Source organism: Neophocaena asiaeorientalis, unplaced genomic scaffold (assembly GCF_003031525.2).
Source record: "Neophocaena asiaeorientalis asiaeorientalis breed wild unplaced genomic scaffold, Neophocaena_asiaeorientalis_V1.1 scaffold461, whole genome shotgun sequence".
NCBI classification, from domain to species: Eukaryota; Metazoa; Chordata; class Mammalia; order Artiodactyla; family Phocoenidae; genus Neophocaena; species Neophocaena asiaeorientalis.
In genome coordinates, this window is record NW_020173230.1 from 2694265 (window position 1) to 2713842 (window position 19578).

Consider the following 19578-nt stretch of genomic DNA (forward strand, 5'->3'; position numbering starts at 1 on the left):
ACTTATTGCCTAACCTGGAGGGGCTGGGGATCAATTGGCTTCTGCCGCTTTTCCCCGGGTTAACCCTTTCCTGGCTTTGTCCCTTTGTTGAATGCTCTCCTAACCTGCTCTGGAGGAAGGGGAGATCGGGGTTTGGGCTGGGCATCCTTTACACCCCCAGCTTTGATGTAAAGGGGCAGAGGATCTCTCTTTTTCGGGATTGACCCCCTCCGTGGGCTCTGTGGGTGCTCACTTGGGCAGAAGGAGTCCCCAGGACTCCGAAGGGGGTTGGGACTTCCCGCTCTAACACCTGGGGCATGACAGCACCGGCCCCTCCCTGACAGCTCATGAGAATGGCTGGCCCAGGCAACCCTGTCACACGTCAGGGGCCAAGGCCAGGCACACTGGGCATAGATTTGACAGTAGGGACGGGGGCTGCCAAAGTAAAGGGAATGAAACTGAAGATTTCTAGGAACACCTGGGCGTGGGATACAGGAACTCTGGATTCACCATAGTTCATCTTGCTGCCAGGTCAGCCCACCAGCCAAGATAGAGCCATGAGCAAGCGTCAATGCTGTTTTTAAGAAGCGGCAAAACCACCCTCTTAGCTGCATTCTCCTGTAGACTTGCTATTGATGAAACTGACAAAGGCAGATCTGCTCTGGCTGGGATGGGATCCCGCCCCCATTTAGATGCACTTCAGGGAACCATGGGACTTGGCAGGACACCTCGTAGGGACCGTCAGCACCATGCCCTTCTGCTGGGTAACTGACATCATTTCTCTAGAGCTCAGTTTCCACGTGTGGAAAATGAGGACAAGAATTTTGTGATGAAGAGAACATGAGATTGGCACGTGAAACAGGCACATGAAATAGGCTCAACATGGCTAATCGTTAGAGAAATGCAAATCAAAACTACAATGAGGTGTCACCTCAGCTGGTCAGAATGGCCATCACCAAAAAAATCTACAAACAATAAATGCTGGAGAGGATGGGGAGAAAAGGGAACCCTCCTACACTGTTGGTGGGAACGCAAACCTGTGCAGCCACTATGGAGAACAGCATGGAGGTTCCTCAGAAAACTAAAAATAGGGCTTCCCTGGTGGCGCAGTGGTTGAGAGTCCGCCTGCCGATGCTGGGGACACGGGTTCGTGCCCCGGTCCGGGAAGATCCCACATGTGGGGGAGCGGCTGGGCCCGTGAGCCATGGCCGCTGAGCCTGCGCATCCGGAGCCTGTGCTCCGCGACGGGAGAGGCCACAACAGTGAGAGGCCCGTGTACCGCAAAAAAAAAAAAATAAATAAAAAAAATAAAAATAGAGTTGCTGTATGATCCAGCAATCCCACTCCTGGGCATATATCTGGACAAAACTATAATTCAAAAAGATACATGCACTCCTATGTTCATAGCAGCACTATTCACAATAGCCAAGACGTGGAAAGCACTTAAATGTCCACCGACAGACGAATGAATAAAGAAGATGTGGTACATATATACAATGGAATAGTACTCAGCCATAAAAAAGAATGAAATAATGCCATTTGCAGCAACATGGATGGACCTAGAGATGATCATGCCAAGTGAAGTAAGTCAGAAAGAGAAAGACAGGGACTTCTCTGGTGGTCCAGTGGTTAAGACTCCAAGGCAGGGGGCCTGGGTTCAATCTCTGGTCAGGGAACTAGATCCTGCATGCCGCAACTAAAAGATCCCGCATGCCACAACTGAAGACCCGGCGCAGCTAAATAAATAAATATTTTTTAAAAAAGAAAGAAAGGCAAATACCATATGATATCATTTATATGTAGAATCTGAAATTTGACACAAATGAACTTATCTATGAAACAAAAACAAATGAAACAGACTCACAGATATAGAGAACAGACTTGTGGTTGCCAAGGGGGAGGGGGCTGGGGGAGGAATGGAGTGGGAGTTTGGAAGTAGCAGATGCAAACTATTATATATAGGATGGATAAACAACAAGGTTCTATTGTATAGCACAGGGAACTATATTCAATAGCCCGTGAAAAACCATAATGGAAAAGAATATGAAAAAGTATATATATATGTACAACTGAATCACTTTGCTGTACAGCAGATTATCACAACATTGTAAATCAACTCTACTTCAATAAAATACATTTTTTTAAGAAAGAGGGAGAACATGAGATTCAGTTAGGTGAGCCGGCAAGAATTGCTGTTTCCGGCTCCTGGAAAGATCTCGATCCACTCGCATCCCCCACTCCCACTACCTTGACATCAGCGTCCATCGGCCCCTCCCATCTCTCACCTTCCACAACCTCCTCTCCCGTCTCCCTAGCTCTGCCCAGCCCCTCCTTCATCCATATCCACCTGGGGATGCTGGAGTAGCCTTTTGAAAACGCAAGTGGAATCAAGTCACACCTACTGCTTCAAAACTTTTGGTGGCTCCACAAAGCTATGGCATTCAAGGTCCTCCAAGACAGGGCCCCTGCCTACACACACACACACACACACACACACACACACACACACACACACGCACGCATGCTCAGCTATCCTCCAAGTGTCATGCTCCCTCTAAGCTTGAACATTCCCTCTTCCTGGAATGTGCCTTCCCAACTTCTTTGCCTAGTTACCATCTCTTGGTATTTTTATTTTGGCCACACCGCGTGGCATGGGGGAATCTTAGTTCCCCGACCAGGGATCGAACCTGCGCCCCCTGCAGCGGAAGCTCAGCGTCTAACCGCTGGACCGCCATGGAAGTCCCTCTTGATACTTCAGAAAGCCCCTCAGGTGTCACCTCTTGCCAAAAGCCTTCCCCAACCAGCTCCCTTCCCTTCCTGTCATCAGTGACCTGAGTCACGGATTCCTTTTCCACGCTCCGCTCTGTAGCAAAGCACTTATCTGTCCAGCCCCAGGAATGCACATTGATACAGCTGTCGAGCCTGGCAGAAGGTGGGAAGGGGTGGGCGGCAGAGGGAGGGCTAGCATTGGCAGGGCTGGGAGGTAGGGACTTGCTGGCTGTGGGCAGCACCACCAGGGAGCTCGCCTGGGAGGGGCGCTCCTGTGACCTTCTTGTCAGCAGAACCTTCTCCATTCACCTGCTACTTCACAGATAAAACGGAAGCCGCTAGATGTGCACCGGCATGGTGCATCCCCCCACCGCCCCCATCACAGAGCTGGCTTTTGCCCCTCCTGCCGTTTTCGTTCTGAGCTCTTCCCACCCACCTTCCCATGAGTATTTATACAGGCTAAAATTTCTCTTATTTTGAAAAGACCTTACCTCGTCCTAACTTCAGCACCTGCCCTCCGAGTCTCCTCTAGATGGCCAAACAGCCCCCAAACGCTGTCCCCTCCTGGTGGGATTCCTTCTTCAACTTCTGCTCCCTCCTTGAACCCTCCAGTCTGATTTCCTCCCAACCAGGCCCCTCAAATGGCTTTCACTAAGGTCCCTATAATGAACCACACCCGTTACACAGGAAGGCCTGGAAACATCCTCGTCGTGCACATAAGCATGCAGAATGCATGGAGAGCCCGGCCACCCCCTCCCGGAGGGAGCCACCATGAACAGCTGTCTGTGTGTCCTAGTTCCATCTCTACACCTCTACTCAAAACACGTGCATATGAAATTAACACAACATTGTAAATCAACTATATCTCAGTAAAAAAAAAAACTCATCTGTCTATGGGCCCTTGGGTTGCTGTCACCTTTTGGCTATTTTGATAACGCCACTATAAACATAGGTGTACAAATATCTGTTCAAGTCCCTGCTTTCAATTCTTTTGGGCATATACCCAGAAGTGGAATTGCTGGGCAATATGGTAATTCTACTGTCAATTTTTTGAGGAGTGCCATTCTTTTTAATACCTGTATAATATTCCTTTGTATAAATAATATTCCTTGAATACGATCCAAACACACATCTCCTGGCAAACATTTAGGTAACCTCGATTTCTTTTCCTACTGTAAATGATGCTGCAATTAACGTCTTTAAGGTATGTACATCTTTGTGAAAATACGCACGTATTTATGTGGGAAGATTCCTACAAAGGTATCGCTGGGTCAAAGATAAGCACATTTGAAAGTTAAACGGTCATTGTCAAATTATCTTCTAAGACGTTTTCACCAACATGCAGTCATAGCATCAATGTATTTTAGTGTGTCTACCTGCATTCTGGCCAACACTCAATGCTTCAATCTTTTAAATTGTTGTCAACATGAAAGCTGTAGTTTTGATTAGCATTTCCCTTCTTATAACAGAAGCAGAACATTTAACATTTTTTAAATTTAATATTTATTTATTTATTTTTATTTGGTTGTGTCAGGTCTTACTTGTGGCTTGCTGGCTCCTTAGTTGCCGTATGTGGGCTCCTTAATTGTGGCTCACCTGCTCCTTAGTTGTGGCATGCAAACTCTTAGTTGTGGCACTCATGTGGGATCTAGTTCCCTGACCAGGGATCAAACCCGGGCCCCCTGCATTGGGAGCGTGGAGTCTTAACCACTGCACCACCAGGGAAGTCCCAGAAGCAGAACATCTTTTCCAACGTATACTGGCTGCTTGTAGGTCTTCCTCCGTGACTTGTCTTTTTCAATTCTTTGCCAAGAAGCATTTTCAGTCCTCACTTTACTCCATCTTCCCGTCGCCTTCGATACTGTTGCTAGCTATAGAACTTTAGGTTTGAAATGGTTTTCTGTTGGAATTCTGCAGACAATGTTCCACTGCCTCATAGAATCCGTGGTTGCTAGTGACAAGTCCCGTGTCATGCTGATTCCTGATCCTTAGTACTGACCTGCTTTCTTCTGTCTGAAAGTGTTTAGGATCTTCTCTTCAGCCCTGATGTTCTGAAATTTCATGACGTGCCTTTCATGGGTCTCTCTGCATTCATCGTGCCAGACCCCTTTTAATCAAGAGGCTCATACATCTGTTCCGGGAAATCTTCTTCTGTGGTTTTTCTTAAGTAATTTCTTTTCCTTTGTTCTTTCTTTTTTGAACCCTTCTGGTTGAATGTTAGGCTTCCTGGACCAACCCTCCAAGGCTCTCCCTTCTTTCTTTCTTTCCTTCTCTCTTGCTCTCATTTTGATTTCTCTTGATTTCAATGTATAACTCTTCTACTGGCTTTTAAATTTCGGCGCTCACAGTTCTCATTTCTCAGAGCTTTCTTGTGTTCTCTGTCCAGTGTTCATGGCATCCTCAGGAGGGTGCCAAGCGAGGAGGGGCGGGGGTGAATAAGGTGGCCTGAGCCCCTCACTCTGCCTTTCTCCTCTCCCCTGAGAGCTGCTTCTGAGGTCCCGCATGGCTCCTCCAGTCTGGACTCTGCTGCTGCTGCTGGGGGCTGCCTGGGGCCAGGGCCTCATGCCTGCCCCTGCCCGGTAAGCTGGGCTCAGGGGGCAGCTGGGGGTGGCTCTGAGGAAGAGCGAGGGGCGAAGCTGGAAGGGGCAAGTGGGCTAGCGATGAAGGGCACGGCCCTGGTAAGGAAGGCGGGAGTGATGGGTGTGAGAAGCATGCTGAACAGGAGTGGGTGGAGCCCTGCAGCCCACAAGCCTGGACCTGGGACGCGTGAGCAGCTCAGTGGGAACAGGACAGAGCTGAAGGGCGAGGAGAGAGGAAGGAGGTGCAGAGCCGGGGAGACAGGTCTGAGCATGGCAGGGGAGGAGAGAGAGGTCGGGCCCTCAGAAAAAGGACAACACCCAGAGCAGACCCAGCGGACAGACAGACAGCAAGTAGGAAGCAGCAAGAAATGATGGGTGGCTTGGTGTCCTGGAGCTTGTTTGAGGGTATTTGAACGAGCAGGACTTGAACTACTAAAACAAAGGGCTGTTCTACGTGGCCCACACCACCTGGAAAAGGGCAGCTGGCTTCTCTGTGGAATTTCTAAGGTGTTGCTTATCTGTGTGTTCAGTTGGGGCAATACCATCCCTGACACCTACCTGGCAACATTGGACCCATACAGTCCCTACTCTGTGGGGAAAACTTGGGCTATAGCACAGGAAGACCTCGACCTGAAGGAAGGAGATTGCTCAGGGCCAAACGCTTAGGCGCTGCGTGAGAATTCCCTTACAAAGAAAGTGGTTCTTTCTCATGCGAGAGAACCCCGCGTGACATCCAGAGCATAGAGGGGTGGAGGGACCAGTGGGGATGTGAGGAGCTTGGAGGGGAGATGCTTTCTAGGAGACAGATGACAACTTAAGGTGAGAAGGCTGTGAGTGACCTTTTCGAAAACCTTCAAGTAAATATATGTCACTGCATACACGTTGATACAATATGGATAAAAAGAAAGGAACAATCCTCCAGAAAGCTCACAGTCCTGGAGGCTTAACAGTTCTTGGTAACGACGAGGATCACATTGTTTCTTTTTCTCTCTGTCTCCAAATCAATGCTAAGGAAAGAGAAGCCTCTGGATTGGAAGCCCGTCTCTCGCAGCTCGAGGGAAAACTGTGAGTTGGAACCCGGGGCTGCTCAGTCCCTCCCAGGGGTGGCCACTCCAGGTGCCCTCAGGCACGGTGATGACATAAATATGTAATAAATGTGTGAAGGGCAGCCCTCAGAGGATGGAGCGGGGAGGGAACCGGGGAGGAGTAGAGTACAAGTCCCGCCTGAAAGATCCACATTCGAACGAACAACAAATGTATGCTACCCAGACAAGCCTGCCTGACTGCGACCTCCGTTTGCAACCCCTGGCCTAGTCATTCTGCCCCTCACCGAACCCAGCCCTGAATTTCTCCTAAGAGAGGACTTATTTCTCAGCTTCCCTTTCCCAAATCTCTGCTCTGGACCCTAAATCTTAGTGGCCACTTGGCAACCCTGCTCTGCTTCCCTCCCCCCACCTCCTACCGCCCTCCCCCCCCCCCGCCAGCCCCACTGGCTCTGCAGCCGACCCCCTCCCCTCTGCCCTCTCCTGGTCTCACAGTGGCCCTTTCTTCCCAGCCGTTCTCACCCAGTGTGATTTTGAGGATGACTCCAGACCCCTCTGTGATTGGAGACAAGTGTCCAAAGATGACGGGGCCTGGACTCGGGCCAGTGAGCCCTCCCCGACCAGCAGCACCACGCCCCCCGGCGGGTACCCCAATGGAGGTGAGGAAGCCGAAAGTTTAGGGAGGCATCTGGGAGGTGGACGCTGGCGGATCTGGGTGCAGGGAGGCGGCCGGAAGTGATACCTGGGCTCTGGGAAGGGGGGCGGCAGGGCCTCACCATCCCTGGCTCTGCCTCCCCCAGAGGGCTACTACCTGCACATGGACTCCAACACCTTCCGCCCGGGCGGGGTGGCCCGCCTGCGCAGCCCCCCTGTATGGGAGCAAGGCCTCCTGTGCGTGCGCTTCGCCTACTACATGTTCGGGCCGTCGTGGGGCGCCCAGCTCAAGCTGCTGTTGACCACGGACCCCAAGGGCAAGCACTCCAACGTGCTCTGGAAACACAGCAACACCCAGAGCCCCTCCTGGATACCCACCGCCGTCACGGTGCCCATCGGGCGCATCCTGCCCAGTCAGGTGAGGCCGAAGACATGGCCTGGGGTCCCAGTGGGAATCTGGCTGTGGGGGGTCCAGGAGGGGCTGGGCTGGGACAAGGAGGGGGCACGGGGGCTGGGCCACCTGAATTCAGGCAGGAAAGTGGGAGCCCGAGGCAAAGGGGCTCACAGCATGGGTGATCCCCCTCCCTCCCGCAGCTGACATTTGAAGGAGTCAGGGGCAGCACAGCTTATCTGGACATCGCTCTGGATGCCATCTCTATCCGTCGGGGCTCCTGCAGTCAGGGTGAGCCCCCGTCCCTCCTCCTCTTTCCCCCCACGCCTATACATCTGCCCAGGTGGCAGGAGTAAGTAGCTCAGGGACTGTGACCCTGGTTTCTTCCAGAGTTGGGGCGACTTGCTTCCCTTTACTTCCACACCCCACACCTCTGACCCCTGAAGCAGCCACATCTAAAGAGACGTTCTCCTGGAACACAGAATTGTGGTGACACCTGTCCTAGAGTGATCAGCCATTCTGATTTGCCCTGGGCGGTCCCTCTTTTAGCACGGAAGTGCTGCATCTCAGGAAACCCCTCAGTCTCTGGCAAACCTGGACATTTGGTCAACCTGGCTGTTACCCCAGATCTATCCAGAATTAGCACTCTAGGCTGATGTTAGAGATTTGAGGGGAGCGAATTCAAGGGAAGGAACATTCCAGAAGCTGCATGCAAGGAGCCAACACTTACTGAGCACAGGAACTGTGCTAGATGCTCCCACACGGGGTGTAACTTACAACAGGCAAGTGCTGTTGTTCCCAGTTTATCGATGGGGAAACTGAGGTTTGGGCAGCCTAAGTAATCCGTGCCAGGAACACAGCCACTGGGGAGCAAGTCCATATCTGGCTTGCAAGCCGGCCGTGGCTCACATTAGGACCCAGACTGAGACTCAAGAGTTCTGACTCCAGACTGAGGCATACTTTTCTTTTTAAAAAAATTTTTATCTTATATTGGAGTATAGTTCATTAACAATGTTGTGTTTGAGGCATACTTTTCTGAGCTGCCTCCCCTTAGAAAAAGCTAAATCCTTCCTCTTTTCTTTTCCCTCAGTCTGCAAGACGCAAACATGCAGTTTTGACACTCCAAATGATCTCTGTGGCTGGAGCTGGATCCCGACGGCCTCTGGGGCCAAGTGGGTCCAGAAGAAGGGGTCAACAGGGGTGCTGAACGTGGGGCCTGAGGATGACTTCTCTAGCCCTGGTCGTGAGTAATGGCCATGCTTCTTCCGTCCTTTGACTTTCTGAGCTTCTAGTGACCTTTGCGGGAGTTTACGATGTTTGCCTGACCACCCTACAGTAACTCTCTTGGGATGGCCTGGGGCGACCGTCAGCAAGCTCAGACCTCCATCAGCTTAAGTTACAGGACAGAAAACAGATTCTAAGCACCCAGCCAGCTTCCCCCACTGCCACCCCAAAAGCCCTACAGCCGGTAGACCCAACACAGCCGACTCCTCACCTCTTTTCCCTGGCACCCTTCCTTCTTCATTCATCCAACAAATATTTATTGAGCACCTACAATATGCCAAGTCCCAGGCCGTTGAGATGCATCAGCTTACAGAACAGACAGAGGATGGTGGGGGACAAGGAGGAGACAGTTCCTGAAACAATAAAGAAGTAAATTATATAAGCTTTAAGATGACCAGTGCTATCAGAAAAAAAAAAAAAAAGTTGAACAAAGTAAGGGGATCAGGAGAGCAGGGTAGGGTGGGTTGTAAGTTTTAAATAGGGTGGTCAGAGTAGATCTCAGACAGGTCACATTTGAGCACAAACCTTTAGGAGGTGAGGGAGTGAGGCACGAAATTATCGAGGGGAAGAACATTCTAAGCAGAGGGGCCAGCCATGCAAAGACCCTGAGGTAGCAGTGGCTTGGGGGGTGGGTGTTGAAGTGCAGCAAGGAGCCACGTGGTTGGGATGGAGAGAATGAGCTCAGACGGGTCCTAGGAGGGGCAGACCATTGTCAGGACTGATTGTGGCTTTTATTCTATGTGGATGGGGAGCCTTTGCAGGATTTGGAGCAGAGGAGTGACCTTATCTGACTTACGTTTACAAGGATCACCTGGGTTTTTTTGTATGAGAATCCACTGAAGGGATGGGGCAAGGACAGAGGCCATTCTTCTCCATCCTTCCCTCCCCCCAAATCCTTGCTCTCCTTCCTCTGATCTTTCCTGCTGCCTGAGGTTTGCTTTCTAGAAAAACCTGGTGAAAACCCCACCCCACGTTCATTCTAAGCCCCTGGAGAACAGGGCAGGGCCCGCCCATCTCTGCATCCCCATTAGATTTAGCACCAAATCCCGTGCCCAGCAGTTTCAGTAAACGTTGTTGGGTTTGTTTGTTTGTTTGTTTTTTTCCATTTTCTCTCTCTTCCTTTTTCCACCTTGCTCCCTTCCTTACGTTTTTCCATCTTTCCTCTTTCTCTCCTGCATCTCCTTTTCCATTTCTCAGACGTCCCAGTATGGACACTTGTTGCGTTCTTTCACCATTTTACTCTTTTCCTCCTTCTTCCCTGTTGGCTCCTTTCTTTTCTCTCGCACTTCTGCCCACTCCCTCCTCTTCAGCCGTCTTCTCTCCCTTTCAGAGGCCCACCTTTCCGGGTTTCACTCTCCAGGCAGAACCCCGTGGGGCGTCCGGCACGTGCGTGCGCGCGGTCTGAGGCCTCTTTAATTCCCCCCTCCTTCCCACGGCTACCAGTTGCGTCACGGAGCGAGGTCCAGGCTGATTGGCTGCGTGAGCTGGCGGCAGGGGGCAGGAGATCCCTGCCGGTCAGCATCAGATCGGGACTCTCACCACTTTGCGTGAATCAGCTATGTCCAGTGGGTTAAGAAAAGGAAGAGGATGTGACTGTGGGGGGACCTCAAAAGTCTGAATCCAAAGGACAGGATTCTGGCTGCTTCTGAGAGGATGCCGCGTTTCTTGGGCGGCGCCCGCGTCCTCACCCAGACCTGCCAAGCACTTCTGGAAGGAACCAAGGCCTCAGCCAGTCGTGTGATGGGTTTAGGCCCATCTCAGCGCCGGCTGATCCTAGGCAACTGTTAGGGCTCCCCAGGGCCAGGCTCCTTGCCCTCGCAGCCCCTATCCCTGTGCCGTCCCCCACTTTACTGGCCTTTTCCTTCCCAGGTGGCTTCTACATGCTCCTGGACCCCAAGAATGCAAAACCAAGGCAGAGCTCTGCCCTCCTGAGCCCTCTGATCCAGTCCTTCGGCTGCCTGAGCCTGTCCTTTCACTACACCCTACATGGCCAGTCTCCTGGCGCAGCCCTCACCGTCTATGCTTCTGACTTGGGTGAGAGTGACAACGTCATGGCATTTACACTGTCCTCAGACTCTCCTCTCAGGGTTGGGTTGACGAGGAAACGTGGGGGCATCTCTTGGGGTCTAGGGAAATCTGGGATACTTGCAAGATGATTCTGCGGAGTGGAATTTGGGAGCAGAAGGCACAGGGTTCTGGAAAAATAGATCAAAACGCCAGGAGAGTGAGAGAGAGAAGGACGTGCTTGCACGTCGGGGAGGGGAATCCACTCCAAGTGGTCCCTCTGCTACTCATCCTTCTGAGTATAGGTTTGAAGTCATTTTCCAGCCCCCAGTCATCTCACTGCTCTCTTGGGTTCCTTCCATTGTAGGCAGTGGCCGGAAACACACACTCTTTTCAGGACAACCCGGACCCAACTGGCAGCCCGTTTCTGTCAATTACACAGGCCAGGGACAGATTCAGGTACAGAGGAGCAGGAGGTGTCAGGTCTCCTTGGACGTGGGAGGCGCACCTGTTATTGACAAGGACTGAAGATCTGGGCCCTGGAAGCCGGGTGCCTGGGTCCCTGAAGAGAGTAAAATCAAATGGAGGGGACTGAACATTTGGGCTGTTTGCTGACTCCCGGCCCCCTCTCCCTCTCTTCAGTTCACCGTGGTGGGCGTGTTTGGAGAGATCCCAGAGCCAGTGGTGGCGGTGGATGCAATCAGCATTGCTCCCTGCGGGGGTGAGAGCAGCTCTGAGAATGGGGGTTGGGGATGGGGGAGGAATAGAGAGCATGGCCCAGATTTCTCCCATCTCCCATTTTGATCCCCCAGAGAGCTTTCCTCAGTGTGACTTTGAAGATGAGGCCCATCCCTTCTGTGACTGGGTCCAGGTATTACAGGATGGCGGACACTGGACCCAGGGAAGTAAAAACACGCTCATCCAGGGTACAGGCCCCTTGGGAGCCTCCCTTAATGGAGGTGAGGAGACGGAGGACCCCTCAAGCCAACGAGTTACTGAATCTGCTCCCAGCGAGGGGGTGGACTGGTGTGACTGGTGCAAGATGTAGGTGGTGAGGGTCAGCCAGCGGGTGTTTACTGGGAAGCCGCCATGGGGCCAGAGCTGTGGAGGCCACAGAGGCAGAGTGACCTGAGGCTTCTCGTGGTTCTGGGATCACTTGAAACCCCCAGAAGATCCAGGTATAGTGCTTCATTGAGCCCAAGGCCTCAAAATCCACTGGGTCATTTTCAGTCAAGACATTTACTGGTGCAGCCAACAAAGGAATCTGGGTTGCTGGCTTGGTTTTCCCTTTCTTTCTGATCCTGACTTCTTAGTTAGAAGTCTAAAATGAGCAGAGAAAAAAACAAAACAAGCAAACAAAAAACCCACTGCAATGTGGAGAGTTTGGGTGTTTGCATCAAATCCCCATTTGGAAAGCAAGATGTCGCTCAAGAAAGCACCAGACTTGTCCTCTGCAGGTTTCTCACCTTGCCTGTTCCCTTCTTTTGCCCAGACGGTCACTTTGTCTACCTTGAGGCTGACAAGTTCTCCCAGGCAGGCCAGTCTTTCAGACTGGCGAGCCGGACCTTCTGTGCCCCGGGTGCGATCTGTGTGGAGTTTACCTACCACATGTATGGCCTCGGAAATGGCACGAAGCTCAGGCTACTGCTGGGGAGCCCTGCGGACAGTTCCCCAACTCCTCTCTGGGAACGAGTTGGGTCTCAAAGCGCTGACTGGCTGAACGACTCCATCACCGTCCCTTCGGGACATCAACAGCCCATGCAGGTGAGAGACAGAGAGAGTCGCTCTTTAAGTGTCACCGTGAGGCCAAGTGAGGGGGACATGACGCCTGGGATCAGGGAGCACAACCAGGGCTGAGAGGATGGGACACTGGAAAAACAGCAGAGCAGAGGGTGCTCTGTGTTCCCTGTGAGGCTCTCTGGCTCCTGGAAGGGGCCCAGGCCCCCGTTGCACTGTTGAGGCCAGAACAAGGCGACATCTTAGCAGAGGACAGACCCTCTGCCCGGAGAGTCGCTGAGTTGACGGGGATTCACTTTCATTTCTCTCTTGCTTCTTTCTCCCTCGTACCTTCAGCTGATGTTTGAGGCCAAGAGGGGCACCAGCACCACCTTCATTGTTGCTCTGGGTTTCATCTTGATCAGTCACGGGACCTGTCAAGGTAAGACAAAACCCCAGGTCCCGGAAAGGGCAGGATGACCATCTCTTGGGCCTCTCTGCGTGAGCTGCTTAAAATGCAAGTCCTCTCTTGTGCTCGAGTCCTCACGCAGTTTTGTTTCCTATATTCTGCGCACCCGTACCTTCCCAGCCCCATCAGAATGCTTGCTTGAGTGCGTGTGACTTTGAGGCCGTGGATTGCTGTGGTCAGACCCCTCACCTAGTGAATGGTGATCCCGAAGGGAAGGCTGATATCCTATTTGTTATTTGTTTCCTGTACCCGGTGCAAGATCGGACATATGTTAGGAACGGTGTTTGCCAGTGTTACCTGAGTAGAGGCTGGGGCGGGGAGGAGAAGGAGAGGTGTGAATGAGTTACTGCTTTGAGCGCACCCATTCCAATTAGATGTGAGTCAAGGGCGGGGTGGTACGATTCTGACTAGACTCCAGGGATTTATTTTCTTTGCAGGACCTGCATCAGTAGCGCCTCCTTCCAAACCTCCCGTTACCTGCACTGGCCCTCCTGAAACCCCTGTCTGCACAGAGAAACGTGTGGCCCCTGAGGAAACACCCACCGTCCCCACTGAAATATCCACCATCCTCACAGAGAAACCTGTGGCCCCCATAGAAAAACCGACTGTACCCACCGAAAGGACCACCATCCCCACTAAAAAGACCACCATCCCCACAGAAAAACTGACTGTCCCCACTGAAAGGACCACCATCCCCACTAAAAAGACCACCATCCCCACAGAAAAACTGACTGTCCCCACTGAAAGGACCACCATCCCCACTAAGAAGACCACCATCCCCACAGAAAAACCCATTGTCCCCACCAAAAGGACCACCATCCCCACTAAAAAGACCACCCTCCCCACAGAAAAACCCACGGTCCCCACTGAAAGGACCACCATCCCCACGGAAAAACCCACAGTCCCCACTGAAAGGCCCACCATCCCCACTAAAAAGCCCACCATCCCCACAGAAAACCCCACGGTCCCCACCGAAAGGCCCACCATCCCCACTAAAAAGCCCACCATCCCCACAGAAAACCCCACGGTCCCCACCGAAAGGCCCACCATCCCCACTAAAAAGCCCACCATCCCCACAGAAAACCCCACGGTCCCCACCGAAAGGCCCACCATCCCCACTAAAAAGCCCACCATCCCCACAGAAAACCCCACGGTCCCCACCGAAAGGCCCACCATCCCCACTAAAAAGCCCACCATCCCCACAGAAAACCCCACGGTCCCCACCGAAAGGCCCACCATCCCCACTAAAAAGCCCACCATCCCCACAGAAAACCCCACGGTCCCCACCGAAAGGCCCACCATCCCCACTAAAAAGCCCACCATCCCCACAGAAAACCCCACGGTCCCCACCGAAAGGCCCACCATCCCCACTAAAAAGACCACCATCCCCACAGAAAAACCCACGGTCCCCACTGAAAGGACCACCATCCCCACGGAAAAACCCACAGTCCCCACTGAAAGGCCCACAGTTCCCACGACACCCCAGCCCAGCCCAACTCTTGTACCCACCTGGCCAACAGTTTTCGTGATGCCAAGTACCTCCATGACCACCGTAACCCCAGCCACCACTGCAACCCCAAGACCTACTCCAGGTTTGTGGTGGAGCATTGGACAAAGAGCTGAAAGTCAGAGACAGTGATGAGGAGAGAGGGCTGGGGAAACGGACGCTTCCAGTAGAAAACTGCAGTCTCAGAGGAGAGGGGCACCAGACACGATGACTTTAGAAAGGATGATGAGGACGACCCTGAGTGAGAGGGCCGCGGTGGGGTGGGCATGGGGGAGCGGGAGTTGTTGGGAACCAAGCACTAGACTTACTATTGCTTTTTTTTTTATTGAGATATAATTCACTGCCGTAAAAATTCATCCTTTCAAAGTGTACGATTTGGTGGTTTTAGCATATTCACAGGACTGTGTAGCCATCCTCACTTTTCCACGTCAGGACATTTGCATCACCCCATAACGAAAGCCCATACCCAATAGCCATCACTCCCATTCCCCCGCCCCCCAGCCCCTGGCAACCACGAATCTGCTTTCTGTCTGTTCGGTACATTTCATACCGTGGAACTGGCTTCTTTTTTCTCAGCATATGTTGTTGTCAAGGTTCATCCAGATTGTAGTTTGTGTCAGGACTTCCTTCCTTTGAATGGCGGAGTAACATGGGCCTCCTTCAAGAAGAACGGGAGTGGGGGGTAGAGGGGAGACAGGAGGAAAGCCGGGGGCTTGACGGAGGCTGTTTTCCCCTCAGTGAGCTGCCCGCCGAACGCCCACTACGAGCGCTGCGCCTGCCCAGCATCCTGCCAGAGCCCCGCGCCCAACTGTGGGCTCCTTTGCAAGCCCGGCTGTGTCTGCGATCCTGGCTTTCTGTTCAGCGACTCCCGCTGCATCAATTCCTCTTCCTGCAATTGCTCCTACAATGACAATTACTATAAGGTGAGACCCCAGGATGCCCGGATCCTCTGAGGGAGACTGCGAGCCGAACGCCTGGGGTCCAGCACCACCTGTTCCCCAGGTGACATGAATTTGGCTCCATGCGACATTCCCAAGGGGTCATCTCTCCGGCAGCTGTGACACGGTGGTGGAGTCATTCATTCGGTGTGTGTTTTTTTATGCCTTAATTTTATTATAATTTTTTCTTGGCCACGCCACACAGCATGTGGGATCTTAGTTCCCTGACCAGGGATTGAACCTGTGCCCCTTGCAGTGGAAGCGTGGAGTCCTAACCACTGGACCACCAGGGAAGTCCCTCGGCTCTGTTCACACAATAAATACTTGTTAAGCACCTGCTTTGGCCCAGCCTGACACTAGGCTGTGTGGAAGATCCTGTCAGCCCGCGGCCCTGTCCTCGGTGCTCCTGCACTGGCAGCCATGATGCATTAGATCATAGACCAGCCAGGTGGTGCAGGGCCCTTATCTCCATCCTGAGGAAAGTCAGGCGTCCCTGAGTATACAGAGAGCCCTGGACACTGAGTGTGTTCAGGCATTTTCAGGGCAGAATGAGGCATTCCAGAACCTTCTTCCAACGGAACTTGCAAATTTTGATAGGCTAGGTCAAAGGAGAGGAGATACTGTTCTTGTCTCTCCTAATTGATGCCCATCCCCATCCGCCCGGGAGATTCTGGTGGAGCACAGGCTCTGGGCCAGCGCTGTCCAAAAGGGATGGCGTGCAAACCTCACACAGCATTTACTTGTCCTAATAGCCACATTAAAAAAAAAAAAACTACAAGGAGGGAATTCCCTGGTGGCCCAGTGGTTAGGACTCCACACCCTCACTGCTGAGGGCCCGGGTTCAATCCCTGCTTGGGGAACTAAGATCCCACAAGCCGCGAGTGAGGCCAAAAAACAAAAAAAAAGAAAAAGTACAAGGAAACAGGTTAAGTTAACTCCAGTCATCTACCTGTTTTAGCATGTAATCAATGGTTATCAATGAGATCATTTACGTACCTTTTTTTTTTCCTACTAAGTCTTCAAACTCCAGTGTGTATTTTCCACTTACAGCCTACGTCAGTTTGCACCGGCCACATCTCAGGAGCTCAGTGGCATGTGGCTGGTGGCCATTGTATTGGACAGAGCCGCCCAAGAGTCAGGCCAATCTGAGGTCAAATCCCCACTCCGCCACTCGTTTGCAGAGTGACCCTGGGCGAGGTTCTTTCTTGCCTTCTTCAAATCTGTTCCCATGTCTATAAAATGGGCACAACAAGATTTTCTACCTCATTAGGTTGTTGTGAAGGTGAGATTAGATCCTGACACAGAGCAATTACTTAATAAATGCTAATCACTATTGTTAGCAATTTATGGTAAATATATGTGACCTGTAAAGTAAAAGTTCGGTCAGCTATTCATTAGCATCAGTTCCTCTTCTCAGCTCCGGCGTTCTCCCCACGGGGCGTCCGGGTTTCTTGCTTGCCTCTTCGGGGGCCCCTTCCTCCTCCAGCCCTCTTGACCGGTCTCCCGGGCATCCCTGCGTCAGTGTTGGGAGTCGCTTCAGCTGCAGCCCGGGTAGAACTATCTGTCACAACCATCAGTACCAAGCATCTCTTCCCTCTGCCCCAGGAGACACATACAAACGTATTGTATGTTCACTTATGCATTCAATAAACGCGTATTGGGTACCTTCAACCCTCTCGGCATTGGGGTCACCACGAATAGGGCATGTCCTCGCTCTCCTAATGCTGTCAGATTCCGGGGGGCACATAGGATGTTGGTTCGTTCTTTCATTCAGTATTTATTAAATGAGAACTCTTCGCCAGGCACTGTGCTACGTGTCGGCGCTGAGATAGTGAGTAAAGATAGACATGGTCCCTCATAGGGGCGCTTATCAAATAATCACAAAGATGAATATAAAAGTGCAATTGTGGTAAGTCCTGGGAAGGAAAGGTACCCAGAGGTAGTCAAGGAGGTCTGGAGAGTCTTCCTGAGAAGGTAGCAACCCTTGAGCTGAACTCCGCTAGTTGCACAGGAATGGGTTAGAGAGAGGGAGAGGGACACGTTCCAGCACAGCATGTGCAAAGGGCCTGGGTTGAGCAGGAATGTCTGGTAGGCGATGAGGAGAGGAGTCTGAGCAAGGTGAGGTCTGCAGGAGGAGAGGGGACTACAGCATGGGATGACAGAGTCTGCCCAGGAGCTACGGCCTCGTGACTCCGGCCCCCTTTCCCTCAGCCAGGGACGGGGTGGTTCAGCCCCAACTGCACAGAACGTTGCCGCTGCCAGCCTGGCGGTCGGACGGAGTGCCAGCCCTATAAGTGCGGGACACATACAGTGTGCCAGCTGAAGAATGGCCAGTACGGATGCCACCCCTATGGTGAGCCCCTCAGGCTGTTCCCACCTGTCCACGTGGGTGTGACACCAGGGTCCCCATCCCTCCCTCGACCAGGGGAGCCCAGGCAGGCCACTGGGTGGGTGAGGTGGGCCCTGGGGCCTGGCCTGGTAAAGCAGCTTCACATGTCCCCGGTGTCCCCTCGGCAGGCACAGCCACCTGCTTCGTCTACGGAGACCCTCATTACTTCACCTTCGACGGGAGGCACTTTAGCTTCATGGGCAAGTGCACCTACATCCTGGCCCAACCCTGTGGCAACTCGACAGGTAGGCCCCTGGAGATGCCCCCCCACGGCCTGGGCGTGGAGTCTGAGATCAGAAGAGCTGGGCATGGGGTGCACTGGCCGGCAGGAAAGGGCCAGAGCCGCTGGCAGGGCAAGATGGGAGCAAGGCCGGCGGTCGAGCAAGGGATGACACGTCCATCCCCAAGCAGGACTTTGTGAGGACTAGACCATGGGGAAAATGAGGGTTAGGACTCTTCTCTGGATCCGTCGCTTCCTTGGCTGGCTTGGACTAGGGAGTGCCTGGCAGAGGAGGTCCCTGTCCCCTGGGGGGACAGATTCGTGGCACACAGCCCCACGCTGTTCTGGACGACGCCCCACTCCTGCCAGGGTCCTTCCTCCCCTCTTGAACCGTAGAGCTGCCACCTTTGTGGCCCTTTATCCTCTCAGGGCGCAGGGCCGGTTGGGGATGGCACCCTCAGTGGGCGCTCAGAGATGCTTCTGGAATGAGCCCCTGGGCGCTCTCCGCCCCTCTCCCTGCCCAGAGCCGTTCTTCAGGCTGACGGTGAAGAATGAGGAGCGAGGACAGGAGGGCGTGTCCTGCCTGAGCAAGGTCTACGTGACTCTGCCCGAAACCACCATCACCCTGCTCAAGGGCAGACACACGCTGGTGAGTCCGTTCTCCACTCAGCCCTGCAGGGCTGCCGGCCTTGGCTGTGGCCTTGTCCCGCCCATCTCCTCCAGAGCGTTCCACGTGGAGCAGAAGAGGTCACTAGCGTGGCGGTGGGGATCTGGGAGTCCGCTGGGGGTCCTCCTTGACCCCCGGATCTATCTCTCTGTCTCCTCCCTCGGCCCCGCCTTCCAGGTTGGGGGTCAGCGAGTCACCCTCCCAGCCATACCTTCTAAAGGCATCTTCCTGACTCCAAGTGGGCGATCTGTGCAGCTGCAGACGGCATTTGGTCTGCGGGTGAGATGGGATGGTGACCAGCAGCTGTCTGTGAGCGTGCCCAGGTGAGGGGGTGACCCAGCGAGGCAGCTACCACTCCTCCCACCCTGCCCCTCCCTCTCCCGGGACCCTCCCATCCCTGGCCCCTGCCATCCCAGGCGCTAATTCTCAGTCGTGGGTAGGAGACACCTAGCTCAATGGGCAGGCCTCCCTTTGGTTGAGGAGGGGGAGGAAATGGTTTCAGGGCAGTGTGATAGTAGCAGGATATATACACAAGGCTTTGGGAATGTTCTAGAAGGAGTTGCTAATGAGTCGTGGGAGCCTTCAGAAGAGTGGTCCCTTGACTGCAGTCTTCAAGGATGAGTAGCTCCTCAGATGGCCAAACAAGGGAAAGAAAGACTATAGAAATAGTGAACAGTCATTGCGAGGGAAAAAGTAGAATGTCTTAGGGCCAGCAAGAAGTTTGTTATGGCTGGAAGATGAAGTGTGAGCAGAAGAGGACGAGGGGAGACGTCAAGGTGGCTCGAGAGTGAGAGCTTGGGGCCCTTGTGTGCCTGGTGCCTGGCGTGGAACCCTTGTTCCGAGTCTGCACCTCTGCATCCTCCACCCGCCTTGTGCCAGTGGCCCCCGCGACTCATCCCCTCTCTGCTGTGGTCCCTCAGATGCCAGAGGCCCCTTCTCTCCACTAACACCTCCTCCTCCCCTCCCCCC

The 19578-nt window shown here is 53.1% G+C and overlaps 2 protein-coding genes across 2 annotated transcripts in view; both read left to right on the forward strand.

The window, feature by feature from the left end:
- The first annotated feature begins 5250 nt into the window (after nt 1–5250).
- On the forward strand, nt 5251–8666 carry LOC112399877 (zonadhesin-like). The gene is made up of 6 exons (XM_024745278.1): nt 5251–5296; nt 6333–6392; nt 6883–7029; nt 7171–7442; nt 7619–7706; nt 8506–8666. Exons 1-6 carry the CDS (start codon nt 5251–5253, stop codon nt 8664–8666), a joined length of 774 nt encoding a protein of 257 aa, XP_024601046.1.
- A 1686-nt stretch (nt 8667–10352) lies between these two features.
- The window catches only part of LOC112399878 (zonadhesin-like), a 32093-nt gene continuing 22867 nt past the window's right edge, over nt 10353–19578 (forward strand). The window contains exons 1-13 of the mRNA XM_024745279.1: nt 10353–10434; nt 10521–10733; nt 11071–11162; nt 11346–11424; nt 11516–11662; nt 12196–12467; nt 12777–12860; nt 13373–14480; nt 15134–15318; nt 17545–17686; nt 17851–17967; nt 18467–18591; nt 18787–18932. Coding sequence (XP_024601047.1) covers nt 10353–10434; nt 10521–10733; nt 11071–11162; nt 11346–11424; nt 11516–11662; nt 12196–12467; nt 12777–12860; nt 13373–14480; nt 15134–15318; nt 17545–17686; nt 17851–17967; nt 18467–18591; nt 18787–18932 — 2792 coding nt within the window. The remainder of the gene's footprint in view (nt 10435–10520; nt 10734–11070; nt 11163–11345; nt 11425–11515; nt 11663–12195; nt 12468–12776; nt 12861–13372; nt 14481–15133; nt 15319–17544; nt 17687–17850; nt 17968–18466; nt 18592–18786; nt 18933–19578) is intronic.